This window comes from Corvus brachyrhynchos, unplaced genomic scaffold (genome assembly GCF_000691975.1).
Source record: "Corvus brachyrhynchos isolate BGI_N302 unplaced genomic scaffold, ASM69197v1 scaffold123, whole genome shotgun sequence".
NCBI lineage: Eukaryota > Metazoa > Chordata > Aves > Passeriformes > Corvidae > Corvus > Corvus brachyrhynchos.
In genome coordinates, this window is record NW_008237247.1 from 69,246 (window position 1) to 83,888 (window position 14,643).

General features: G+C 34.1%; 1 protein-coding gene across 1 annotated transcript in view; it reads right to left on the reverse strand.

The window, feature by feature from the left end:
* The window catches only part of LOC103613021 (splicing regulatory glutamine/lysine-rich protein 1-like), an 81,498-nt gene that overhangs the window by 60,153 nt on the left and 6,702 nt on the right, over positions 1–14,643 (reverse strand). Inside the window, exons 2-3 of the mRNA XM_008630748.2 lie at positions 8,938–9,071; positions 1,306–1,421 (exon numbers count right to left, since the gene is read on the reverse strand). Coding sequence (XP_008628970.1) covers positions 1,306–1,421; positions 8,938–9,071 — 250 coding nt within the window. The remainder of the gene's footprint in view (positions 1–1,305; positions 1,422–8,937; positions 9,072–14,643) is intronic.

Consider the following 14,643-nt stretch of genomic DNA (forward strand, 5'->3'; position numbering starts at 1 on the left):
GCAGAGAAATTTTCCACCTTTTACAGTCTTCTGTGAAAGTCTCCGTTCTCACGCAAACTAAGCTGAGAGACGGTTTGCTATTTTGTAAACTATTTGCAGGTGCAGGGTGTTGTGAGAATGCAGTGGATATTGTTTTGGTTCACTGAAGAAAATATTTTGAAATAGGCGTCGTAGCATTCAGCCAATCACTCTGGGAGGTGTATGATCAAGCACCCAATAATGTTATATCACTTTTGCAAACAATGCTATATAAATGAGTCTGTAATTAATTAAAGAATTCCATTCCATCCCATTTACCCTGGACTCCTGTGTCGTGATTCTCACCGTCCCTGCGGGTTACAGTGACAGGGAGCCTCCATCCGCGCTGCCTCAGCTCTATGACAAAAGCCAAGAGGCAAGAGAGGCAAGAGACAAGAGAGAGCTCTGCCTGAGTGCTCTGACTTCTAAAAATCCTGGGGCACCCCACAGCCCCAGCCCTATCGTTCCATTTTTCAGCCGCCGGGTCTTAAAGAGACAGTAACAATTTTGGGCACAGATAGATATGAAATACAATAACATTTTGGGTTTTCCAGGACATACAGATAGGTTTGAGAATCGGCAGGACACCGTTAACATGAGTCAAAAATCCTGGATGGTACCAGTAACAACATCAATACACACACTACTGCAATATGTTTGGAAGACTGAGGGCTTTCATCTTCAAATAACATAGGGTTAGTGACATTAAGCCAAATTTTTGGAAGTAGGATTTACTGTTTCCAGAATTCTTCTTGATTAGGGCACAGCAGCTTGCTGATGTCAAGAAACGCTTACAGAGGCAAAAGGGAACTGAGCAGAAGCAGCAGTAGCTAGTTTCTATGCTTTTTGCAGTAAAAACATTGTTAGGCTAACAGTCAAAAACCATGTCATAGAGATATAAAGGAAAAGCATCTTATTGCGGCATTTTAATATTATGAAGAACTCTTTCAATTTAACTATGATCTTTTAACAATTTATTAGGAGGTGGATAGCATTGCCAGTGGATCAAATTAATGGGTCTAGGGAAGGGACAACAACTAAAATGAAAACAACCAAACCCAGTATTTATCCACTATTTTGCAAACCGAGAATCTGAAAGAAACACCAGGAAAGGTAGTGCATGGACATCTTGTAATCTACCCTCTAGGCACCACAGCTAAAACCTCACTGATTTAGCATATAAGAGGACAACATCCACAGATCAGATAGTTCTTGTTCTCTGAACACAGAAAGGCTACTTAGTATAAAGGAAAACCAGAAATCAAATAGAGACTGAATTTTACTTACTGTAGTCAAAGGGTTTGATGTAGGTATAGGAAGCAACCCTGCACCAGGCATCAGACTTGTCATAGTAGGAGCAGGTGCCAATAGAGAAAGGGCTTTGGCTTCATCTGGGATTTTACCTGAAGAAGCAAATGAAAGCATTATACAGAGTTGGAACACTACACAGATGTTACTCTTTCTATGATTTTACAATTACCCTTGCATTTAAAAAAGTAATAAATAAGAATGAATCTATTTACCGGATCCTTACAAAGAAACAGATACGAACTTAAGTATTTCCTTTTAACCTGCCTCTACTAGGAAAAACAAAAGTGAGCAGAACTTCAAAGACTAACAATGTCATTCACTGATTATTATTTTAAAAACTGAATAATGTACACAATTATTTAACACTTGGAGCTATGGGTCACCTGTACTGGAAACTTAATGTTCATGAACCAAACGATATCAAGCAAGGACGCTTTCCCAGGGCGGTGTTTTCACGGTGATCGAAAGCTGTTTTACACATGACAACCGTTCGTGTTGGCTGCATCACTAATAGCACACAGAACATCAGATACAGAAAAGAAGAACATTTTTTTAAAGTTTAATCCCCAGAAATGGCAAATAACCAAATCAGTTAAAAAAAGAAAGGAACAAAGTATGTGTTAACTGAAATTCATGAGCTTTTCCACCCTCTGGTGTTACCTACTTTTGATGTAAAAATAAATAAAAATTAAAAAAACCCTACTGTGACTCCACACAAGACATACTACAAATGAAGTTGGGAGTGGAGGGAGGGCAGAAAAATTCATATTTGTACTGTCTTACATTCTAGGTCACCTCAGTTTATCTAAAATTTTGATAAATTAGCTTTAAATTTACTGAAATTGAAGAGAATATAACTGATCAGCTAAGCAAGCTATATTTCCTATATTTCCTACTACTTCAACCATATTATATTTTCCCTGTCATGCAAAAAGTTTAAGGAATATCTAATCTGAACTAAACACAGGTTTCATTCAAAGTTAGTTACAATTAGACTGCTAACAAAAGAATAAAAAATCTTCAAAAATCAAAAGATGTAATAGTTAATTACAAATGCAATTAAATGTATGTTTTAAATTTGAAATGCAAAGGCATTTAAACTGGTACAAATATTAAACATTGAACTGAAAAAATACAGAAAAGAAGTTCTAATTACATTAGTTATCTATGATTTATTCAAAATTACTGGAGTAACTGTATATATGCTATCTATCTGAGCCCTTTGGTATTACCACATGCATTTTAATAATGTAAATGCTTGTATTTAAACATTGTTTTAAAAGTCAAGGTATATACAAATACTGTGCCAGTGGCTTTTACTGCTTTGGTTCAAACATTATATGTTTTAACTATAAACCCCTTAACTTCAGAATTTAAAAATTAATATAAATATTGTTATCAAAAACCAAAATATGATATTATTTTCAAAACACTGTGCAATTTTAGCTATATTTGTGAAAATAAACCCCACAGGAATCATACTACTTAAAAAAAAGACAAAAGTTGCAAACCTGTTCTACAGATCTGCAGCAAGGACTCAGTTAGAGTTGGAGATACAAAGGACAAGACAAATATAAATGAAAATTAATTTATATGTAGCATGAGTGGATTAGAAAAGGTAAAATAACAGTAGTCTTCTTTTTTTCTCACACCTATTTAGAGTTATTTTATTTATGTTGTTTCGAGGCACCTTGCTCCTTAACATGTAACAAACCACTTTATTTTGCTATCTAAAGGAGAAAAATAGGAAAATTATTAACACTTAAGAATTAACTGTGCAATTATGTCTTCCAGGGCTTTTATAAAAACATGCATAAATCTGAGTCATCATCACAATGCTGAGCACTCTTAACAGGTCTCATTTTGAAGTCAGGCATGCAATGAGAGGTGTATTTGATTTGCCAGACTGCTCATGAGAATCAGGTACCTTGCCTCACATCCTGCCTACTATGTAGCTAACTAACAGGCTTCCAAATATACAGTTCCAACAACTGTGTGTGCAAATTAGGCATACAATTATATACCAGTTCTGAAAAACAAAATACTTAAGCATTTTCAAATGATTGCTAAGCCAGCATCTTGCAATTAACTGGATACTCATAGAGGTTTCTACAGGATCAACAGACATGGCTCAAGTAAATTCAGTGGCAGAAATGGCTCCTAAAGTGGTACATCTGCATTCTAATTTAGATCTTCGGTCAATATTATACATAAGCATATGCCTAATTTAAGTATGTACTTACATACAGCCAATTCAATACACACTTAACCAGATAAACTTAAGAAATGCTTAAGACATTTAGCCCTTTTAGATAGGAACTGAGTTATGCATATGCATATAACTAAACTGACAGGGAGTCAAATTCAGAAATGTACTTAAATACAATTCTAAACTTTAAGCATATGGGTCACCTTACTGAAATAATTACAATTATTCATTATTCATTTGCTCAAACATTGCTTAAGGAATCAATTGAACAATTTCAGTTAAATAAACTATTATAGTTCAAAAAAATTAATAACATACATATATAAACTATAAAGTTAGCAGCATTATTTCCAGAATTCTTTGGTCCCTCAACAACATAATGTTTAATGTTAAATACAAAATCTAGTTGGTCAGTTCCATGCCACAAAGATCTGTTCATTTATTTTATTCAAGAATGAAGAAGGATCTATCTCTACAGACAGAACCCTGAAAATTTGCCTGCATTTTCAGATACTGTCTTTTGAAAAGATACCCCTTTCTAGGTTTAAAGTTTTTTTAAGATCAGGTTAAACTTTTAAACAATTCTGTAGAAAATAAACTGTTGTGGGAAAAAAAAAACCCAAAACCAAAAGCCTGAAATATCTTGCAAATTTACTTCCCTGTTCTTTAGACAGTTTTGAAAAATAAATTAATATGTAAGGCCAAATAACCTCACAAGTTACAGCCTCCATTAATTTATTTTACAAAGGGATCCAAGCCCACAAAAATTCAACAAAATATGTCAGTAATGACATAACAAATTAGGACACTTTAGTTTAAGAATAACTGTTTTGGTTTTTAAACTCATGGTATTTAAAAGCTGAATGGAAATGAGGCAAATATATTTATTTTTTAATAAGGGAAACAGGCAAAATAAATATGGCACATCTATACCACACCCTTAGAAATATTTATTTGAATCTTATGAGTGTTTAGTAAATTATATTCTATGATCATTAATTTATTTATTTATTCTTCACTTTGCAAAGGAATCTGGAAGCAAATGAGATTAGCTCTGTATTAACTAGAGGTACCTTATGCTTCTTCAGAAATGTACAGTTTTCCTAAGTAAGTGCTTAAGAGACCTAGTCAACCTAGTCTGTACCAGAATCCATTTTGCTAAATGCTGAACAGAAATATCTGTGTTAAGCAGGTACTAATCACAGTATTTTTATCACTGTCCATGTGCTCAGAAATTAATTTCTTACTCTTTATACTGAAACTACATGGTTAATCCTCCCATCCCCCCAAAACTGCTTCAAAAATAACTAAATACATTTCTTTTTTAAATACTTTTTTTTTCCATCTACTTGAAAGAATTTTAAAGGAATTGTTATTTTTCTACTATTTTAAATCAATGGAAAATGCACACTTACAAATAAAATAATTTCTGTGTGATTCAATTCATGATTCTTATTGGATTTAGCAGCAGAGATTAAAGAGATTACAACTACTTGTAATTACCTCAACTGGCACAGCTAAATCCAACAGAGATCATGAAGCTCTTCCCAGCTACAGTTCACAGCTTGGTGCATTATGAGAGTCAAGCCAATTGGTCCCAATGCAGCTGGCTGGGAAGAGCAATGCCTGAGGACTAGACACATCACCTGGTCCAGCACTTCTGTTTTAGGGCTTCTGTTTCACAAGAACAAACATCATTTAGGGATGAGAACTTTCTCAATCACTCCAGCATGAACTGCGCCAGGGCTTCTGAGATTGTGAGATGATACTTTTTAAAAAACTCTTCTTGAAATAATGACCACTGGAGTATGTAAAAGTGCAATACACACACACACCCACACACAACTTTTCAATCTTCCCATGAATAACAGTGTTGAAAGACAATGTGCCTCACAACACATTCCAACAAAAATCTCAGGCTGCATTTGCACTTATGAGTGGTAAACAGTTTTTTCTAAAAATTACAAAAACAAAAGGATGAAATCTTACTGCCACTGACCTCACTGGAGCAAGGTTTCATCAGAAGCAAACAAATATTTCATGACATTCAATACTCGCAAAAGTTCAATATCAGAAATAGTTATTTTAAACACTTCATATTAGATATAAATAGAAAGCCTTCTTTTAAACAGATCATGCAACCTAAAAGTACTCTGCTGAGAAAAGGAAAAATAGCAGAGAAAAATCATGATTTTACTTTGTAAAGTTAATTTCTCCAGAAAGTTTCAACTTTCCTCTTTCAAGATAAGCTCCCAAAGCATAACATATGAAAGAATGCATCTTAAAACTGATATAGTTTTCACTATTCCAGTCTGACACAATGTGCTCATCTGTTGAATTTAGATGCTTAAATGTATTCCAAACAAAATTTATCCATAATTCACAGCATAAAACTTAAACATATCCTAAATTCTCTGTATACCATCCACAAGTAGCTTCAGGTCAACTTCAAAATGAAACACTATGAATCCTTTACAAAACATCGTTTTTTTCAGTGCTGAATTACCAGTTCACAAGTACAAGGGTAAGGGATTTAACAGAACAAAACAAAAAGGGGAAGAAAATTTTAAAAGTAAAAATAAAAGAAACAAAGGAAAGAAAGCAAAATAAAATAAAAACAGAGACAGGGCGTCCATCTTCAGCAGGCCAGACTTCGATCTCATTTCCCCCATGAAGGTTTCACTTGGCGGCAGGTTTAGTGGCATGGCAAACAATGCCTAACTCAGGCAAGTGTAACAGGTCTGCCTTGGCCAGTCTAGTCATCTAATAATGCACAAATATCACACAGAGAAAACATACAAAACCAAATTAATAGTCAAAATCCATCTACTAGACAATGTGGACATAAAATTTAGAATTATTAGGGTGGTATCTTTATCTTTCAACTTTTGTGTTCTCAAACTATAATGTTTAAAGAAAAACCTAATGATACACACAAAAGAAAGTTATATTTTGACAACTAGATAGTTAATTCATTTACAATTCTATTTTTGTTAAATTGTTTATTAAATATCACAAAATTAACATTGATTTCACTGTGTAGTGATTCCTTCCTCATACTCTTAATTTACCACTGTTTAAATATACTACAAATTTCAGATTTTATTCTGTTTTTTAAAACTAAGTTTTCAGAGTTTCATTTTATCCCTCCTATATGTTTGATTCAGAACATGAAACATTTTATTGCTGGCACTGTTGGCCACCAATATAATTTAACCTTCCAGTAGAATATAGCCATTGTTATTTTTAAAGCCCATTATACACTCCACTTATTCCATTAACAATTATACATAGTGAATAAAAAATGTTACACTATGGTCTTGAAAGCCATGCTTATCCCACAGAATAAATTTCTCAGAAAGTTAAACCTATATGAATTCACATCTTTGCAAATTAAAATTAGTGATTCTGTTAGAAAGTTACATGGAAACAGCATTCTGACTTTAAAAAAATAATTGACCTCACAACCCAATCACTTGTTCACCTAATTATGTATAAATCTCTGTGGGGTCCAGAATGGTCTAGAACAGTGACAATTTTTCTGTAATACATTTTCTGAGAAATGCCTAATAAGTCAGCTACAAACAGGGTTGGAACAAGATTTCTCAGAACTTTGATTTTATTCTCCTTCCCCTCATTGCCAACCATCAAGAGACACAGGAAAACATAGCTCTACCTGCCTGTTGTCATATCACGTTATGCAGTGATCTCAAGAAAAAACACCAGAGTGTTGTTCATTCATTATGTAACAATCTTTCCTCTCTGGCAGTACTGAACCAGTGTTAAGGTCTTTTCAATGAAACATAAAACTAAGATTCTGAAGAATTTGCAGTCAATTACTTAAGGGCAATTTTTCAATAAAAACTCTGTTCTGGTACATTTTGCCTACCCAAAGCCTCTACAAAGCTTCAAGTGGATACAGCAATATCCTCTTTGTGGTTTAAGAACAAGTTCCAAAAATAAAAGCCAAAAGCTCCCCAAACAAACCATAAAAGCAACTAAAAATCTAGGCTTCACAAAGACTTGTCAATATGCCCATGTTAACAAGGCTCCAAGAATAGACAGTATACTGTAGGTCATCTATGAGTCTATGACATTTTTAAGACTTCTCAGAGTTTGCTAGGAAACCCCCAGACCATCATTGTAGCAGCATTAATCTCATACTATCTAGATCATGATGTGGCAAAAATGCCAAAAAATGGTACTCTGGGACCACTGTTAACAAACTCCAAGAAGTCAACAGTATTTTTTGAACCAAAACCTGACTATTGCAGTTATAAAAGTCCTGCTAATAGCAGATATTTCTGGACTTGCTGCAGTTTATGGATCAATCTTTCTAAATATTTTTGTTCATGGCAAAACAGCTACCATGTGAAGTTAGCTTCACTCCATCAACTGGAATACTCCACTCCAAAGAGTCAATCCAGATCCAAATGAGCAAATGCTCAATTCCCACAATGATCACAATGAAGTCAATGGGGCTCTGCCCAACTCCATGCTTCATAGAACTGCATTTAAATCTGGGATAGTATACTAACAATAAGAACTACTTTGTATTCAACACATATGTAAAAGCAGGACCTCAAAGCCAGTTAAAGAAACACTTGTAAATTTAGTATTCACCAAGCACTTTACTAAGAGTTATAAAAATATTTTACACTAGAAGCATTCTTTACAGTTGATTGCATTTTTAAAGATATCTAAAATCAAAGAAGAGTACCAGTATGCATAAGAAAGCCTTTTTATTGCACACAAAGTAATATTTTCCACAGGAACAAGAAAGGAAAATTGAAACTCTTTTTATTAAATTAGCAGGTAAATATTTATATTCAAACAGCAATTATAATCACAAATGCAAAATACGTAAGATTAGATTAATCTAAAATAGTCAAATGCATATATAACTTCTACAAGACAAAATTGGAATTTGGTCCTAAAAAGAAGAAAAATAATTACTATCTTAAAAAAAAACCCCAAACCAAAACACCACACCAAGGGCAACACATTAAGATCCAAACTGCAGTGTTATCACAGTGCCAGGAAACTGTTTTATCTTTTCAGTGCTCCATTGACTTCAGAGAGAACTCTGTGTGGGAATAAGGTTGCCAACACAAACCATAATGAAGAGTATTATTTTACCTTCTTTTCCCACAAAATATGTAATAACTGTGGAAAATTGAACTATCCTAATTCAAATCAACTATTTTTTTTCTAATGCTGGATTTCAATTTAATCTAGATAATTGGGTTTCTTCATTCGATTTTCAATTTTGTTTCAAGACTTTTTTTTTACAGAAATAAAATAAAATAACAGAGCACTGCCTCTTTAGATAGAAAGCTTAAAACAATTAGCAGACAGGACAAAGAGCAACACTACAGAAGAATGTCTAAAATACCAACCTTCTGCGCAGGGCACAACTATCAAAGCTCTGTCAATAAAAACCGTGTTAGTTAGATGCTGGGCCACACCAACACTTGATGCTTCACGAAACTTAATATAACATACTTTGGAGGAAAAAGTAAGAGGTGCGTTGCTGTAAGATAAAAGGAAAAAAACCAACAATTAGCCATATTAAATAAATGTATGCATATATTTTTAACTACTATTTCTTAATTAAAAATAAATTTAGATTTCCTGGAAAAGTTACCCAAAAGACAAGTATAGAAATTTACTAATTTGCCTACTTAAAAAATTACTAATTTTTACAACATTTACAAATTTACTAATTTGCCTTGTCACTTAAAAACTCATAGTATAGCCCCTCCTTCTTTTTAATGGAAACTTACAGAAGCCAAAAGCCCAAATTAACAAGGCTGATTTTCTTTACAAATCTTGCTAAACAAAATTACATTGCTATTGTAAGTAGCATATTTACAGGACACATTTTTCGAGTAAATAATTTATAGTTTATCTTTTATCCTCCAAATAAACCTTGTTTAAAAAGATCAGTGTCCAACAAAAGGCCAAGAGGATGGTGAAGGGCCTTGAGGGGAAGCCATACAAGGAACAGCTGAAGTCACTTAGTCTGTTCAGTCTGAAGGAGACTGAGGGGAGATCTCATCACAGTCTACAACTTCCTTGTGAGGGGAAGAGGAGGGGCAGACACTGCTCTCTCCTCTGTGGTGACCAGTGACAGGACCTGAGGGAATGGCCTGAAGTTGTGCCAGGGGAGGTTTAGGTTGTATATTAGGAAAAGGTTCTTCATCCAGAGGGTGGTTGGGCATTGGAACAGGCTCCCCAGGGAAGTGGTCACAGCTCCAAGCCTGACAGAGTTCAAGAAACATTTGGACAATACTCTCAGGCACATGGTGTCATTCTTGGGGATGGTGCTGTGCAGGGCCAGGAGTTGGACTTTGATGATCCTTGTGGGTCCCTTCCAACTCAGGGTATTCTAAACTTCTATGATAGTAAGCCCAGTCATTTTTAGTGGATCTTTTGGATATTAGCCCATATTAACTGATACTCTTTCTTAGGCCTTCACAAAAGAAATTTTGTTAAATCATATTAAGATAAAAACACATTCTTGAGAATTCTTACAATTGTTATGTCTTAGTTCACTAATGTAACAAAAATCCTTTTTATCATCTGTCTTAGTTTGGCATAGTGTGGTACATGATAACACTGGAGGAGGTAGGAAGAATTCACTATTAGACTAGAATAAAGAAGAAAATTAAAAATACATATGTTGGGTAACTTGCTTTTCCATTAGAAAGTACACCAACAGATAGATCAGAAAGCACAATATGCAAATTTTGTAATCTTGATCAAAAACAAAGTTTGCTTTAAAAAATTTATTCCCTAGTGAAGATTTATACTCTTTACACAATTAGTTTATTTCTTCATATGAAGTAAGTACAGGTGAAACCTTCAGACAATACAAAAGGATATTGCTGAAACATCAGCAAGTTCCATTTAAAAACCATCTATCTTCTAGAAAAATAGTAAATCATGGAAAATACACTGTCTGAACTGTTTTATCTTGACCCTCTTAACTATAACACTTATCAACTTTCAGAAGTACCAGAAGGAGTTCAAGTTTAGTCCAATCCATCTTGCAGTCCCTCAAATTCCAAGCAGGTACTTCCAAAGTTGTTGTATGGAAATAATTAGGCTTTAGTATTTAAATTAAAAAATTACAAGTTTTAGGCACGTTATTTCATCATATTAATTGCATAAATGAACCCAGAACTTAGTCTGAGGCAGGCAGATTGGTATGTCTCTGGTTACCAGAAAGGTAACATTTAGATAAAATATCTAGAGAGCTGGTCAACTTGAGAATGGCAATCAGAAATATTTATGATGGAAAATTCTGTGAAAACAGAGATATTGAGGAAGAAAAATAAACAGGAAGGGGGAGAAACATAAATATGAAAGTCAACCTTATGCAATTTATAAAAACATTGCAAGATTACTACATTTCTTCTGTCCATTAGTCTGTCTGTAGTGGACCATGTTTTCCCAGTTTCAAGCTTTCATATTCAGGAAGGAAATAAATGTATAAAAATGGCTTTTGAGCCATCTGTAAGGTCTTGATTCAGAACACTTTCCATCAGAGCTGACAAAGAGCTATGACTATCTCAGTACTCAGCAGAAATGTTTGCATGCAACTTGTAATATTACATATTCTGAAGAGCCAGACTTTGCTCATTGCAAAGGGTTTCTTTTTTTTTAATGGCCACAGGTTTTTTTGTTTGTTTTGGGTTGGGGGGGATGGGGGCCTGTGTGGGTAAGTTTGAGGGGGAGGGTCTTTTTGTTTTTTTATTGTTATTTGGGGTTTGTTTATTTAATACATATGCCAGTGTTACAACCCAAATGGTTGAAGCCTCCATTGAAAATTATCTGGTTCAAACTTCTAACATCTCTTAGCTTTTTTCTTTATTGTTTTCATTGGTAACTCAAAAAAACATAATTCTGTTCCAGGCAGTTCCAGGCTCCATAAATAAACCTTATAAATTTCAACAACTACAGAGCCAATTATGACAAGCGTCATTTCTATATTTCCTTCTCTGTATTTCCTGGATTTCAATCACAAAAGCTATCTGAGAAGCGTGTTACAATATATTAACATAAGAATACTACTGCAACAAGGCTCTAAAAAAAAGCTTTGCTACAAAGTGTTTTCTGAAAATTAAGCTAATAATGAGATTCACTGGAGAAGTGATGAAAACGAGAAATTCTCTTATAAGGAGACCACCTCTGCTGAAAATACATCAATGCTGCATCTACATCGAGGGAGACGATTAAGATCCAAAAGTTCTAAAATTCTAAAAAGTTTCACAGTGACCGAGTCCTCTTCTTTTACAAAGTGGGCCTCCTAAACTTCCCCAGTAGGCTTCGTAAGAAGTCTTTCTTAAAGCAGAAAAGTCCTATTCTGTTTTAACCCATTTTTTTGATTTATTTTTTTGCCAATCCTTTTCAAGGCTGAATTGAAGTAGTCATATTCTTCCTACGGTTACAAAGCACCAATGCAAAAAAGCAAGTCCTACATCTCTGATTTAAGGTTACTATAATCCAGTTTCTTTAGAAATGCAAGAAAACTCAAAAAGAAATAAAGATATGAATAGTATTCAGATTTTTCTACCATTTTTGTTTTCCTTTGTAGGGAGACAGTAACATCCATTTCCCAACAGAACAAAAACCAACCAAAAACTTAAAAATTACCTATTCAGAAATCTACAGTGAAAAACCAAATAAAAGGCTACAAAACATCCCTCTAAGGGTCCAAATTTTCTCAGGGTGGTGATGGTGGGGAAAACAACAGAAATTAACAACCTGTCAAAATAAGATGTTCTGGAATAATTGTGCAGATCACATTTAAATAAGGCTCTATGTATTTTATCTCAAAGGCTTTATCTATACTGCAGCCACTGCAGGATATAACACCTAAGAAACACTCGTGTGTATTAGCTTCCAAGACAACTCCAGAACACCTGGAAGCAAACAGTATTATAGCAGGGCTTTCAACACCTGATGCAGACATTTTGTGCCTCCCTGCTTTCAAACAATTTATTCTGCAAAAATTCAGTTTCTATAAAGCTTTTCAATATTTAACTGATCAAAAATCCTCTTACAGCCACATTTGAAGGCTTATCACTACAAATGTAATTTTAAAGGCTTCTCTGAAATGCATATTTCAACTGGGTGACAAACCTAACGCAAAAGCATGGTTTTGCAAATGGCAAACTGAGGAGCACCTGTTAAACAATGACAGCAATTCTCCATTCTCAACATGAGAATTTAGATCTCTACCTAAATCAGGACCATACACAGATATTCAAAATGTCAGGAGTTTTTCCTCAGACTTTGATGACAAAATATCACTGAAGATGACAGAAGCCCCACTAAAGCCACCCTCTTCTACACACAAGTGGAAAATCCACACCAAGGCCCTGATGTAGTAACTCTTAGGACATAAATTCTCTTACCGAGGCTGCGACTGTAATATTATCTTCTGTTCTTGTTAACAGCTTCACCCTATCTAATAATAATTTTCCAAATCATTTTCATATACATCTTTAACTTTTCTTTATGATATTAAAGTCTTTAGCTTCAGAAAAAAAAACAGATCTCATTTGGTAAAATTAGAAACCTGCAATTCAGTCCTCCTATTTTCCTCAAGATGTAAGCAAAAGGGAAAAATATTATACATACAAGTAAATTAAAAAAAGTCAACAACATTGAAATCTTGTTTTCTGAAAGGATTTTACAAACATCCATTACTTTCATTTCTGAACAGTTAGGAAAAGAAAAAAAACCCCACAAATTCTCTGAACATACTTCTTCTTGAGGCTAAAGCTCTGTTTATGGGACAGGGAAGAAGAGGTAACCAAAATGCTTGGCAATAGTAATGAAATGGAACAAAAGGGGTCTTTGAGCACTGAAAGCTACTTACAGCAGTCTATAAGAGACAGGTCTTACAAGGAAATGGTTAAAAATCTCATGAAGTCAAAGTTTCTTGGGCAAGTTTTTGACACCAATTTTAAAACAATACAGCAGACCATTGCAACATGATAAAATATACACTCAGCTAGTCTCTTTAAGATTTGATAATCAAATACAAATTACTTAAGAGTAAAATGAGTGGATTAAAAAAAACCCAACCCTCTTCCCACCTCCACATAACTTGTTTACTGATGTTATTAATCAAATAGGTGCTTTCAATTTTTAGATTAAAGTTTCCATTGAAAGCCTTGCAGAGAGCAGAACAGTATATAATTGTACAGTCAAGTCAAATTTAAATTTTTCTTGTAAGAAAATAAATACAAACAGCCATCAGTAACAAGCATTATGGCCTACTGAAATATGATACACAATAGCTTTTCAATAAAAAGAAATATTGTTTTCAGTGTCAATGAAGTCTCACTGACAAATAGCTAAAATCAGAATGATGACCACATGGAAACTTCTTCAGCACCAAGAGTTTCCAATGCCCTCAATGCTGAATCTGAAAGCAGACTATTCGCAGTTCACACAGGCCTCTTCAGAAAATAACAATAATAAAATAGCATTTACTGCCATCTGCATAAAGTGTGAAAACCTCTAATACATGAGACACTTCCTCACAGAGAACTAAGCTTTCAGGAAAATGACAGATATGAAATCCATCCTTCTTAATGGGATGTCTGATTAGCAGTGACTGAAGAAACTGAAGGGCTTTGATGAATGAAAATAAAACATGAAGTGACTAACTACCAAAGAGCATAGTGTGATTTGGTTCAACATTCATAAAAGTCATCCCAACCAATTCAGTATACAAAATAAAGGACCTTGTCAGAAACTGCTACTTTAAAACCCCAGTCTTAAGATATTAATTGCTGGGAAAAGTCACTGGGTTCAGGAAGCTCACTAGAAATACTGAAGAGTCATCTTAAAGAACCTGCCTTTTATTTAATGCATTAAAAAATTGGGGTGGTTTCTCTCTCTTCCTCTTCACATTATGCATCCGTACAAGAACTTTAAGTGAACTAATGTGAGGAATGAGACAACTCTTGGTTCTTAATTAAAATAATTAAGAACAATTTATTAAAAGAACAATCAGAAAAAAAAAATTGCAAGTACAAAAGAATTACAAAGCCAAAAAAAAAAAAAAACCAAAACACACCACG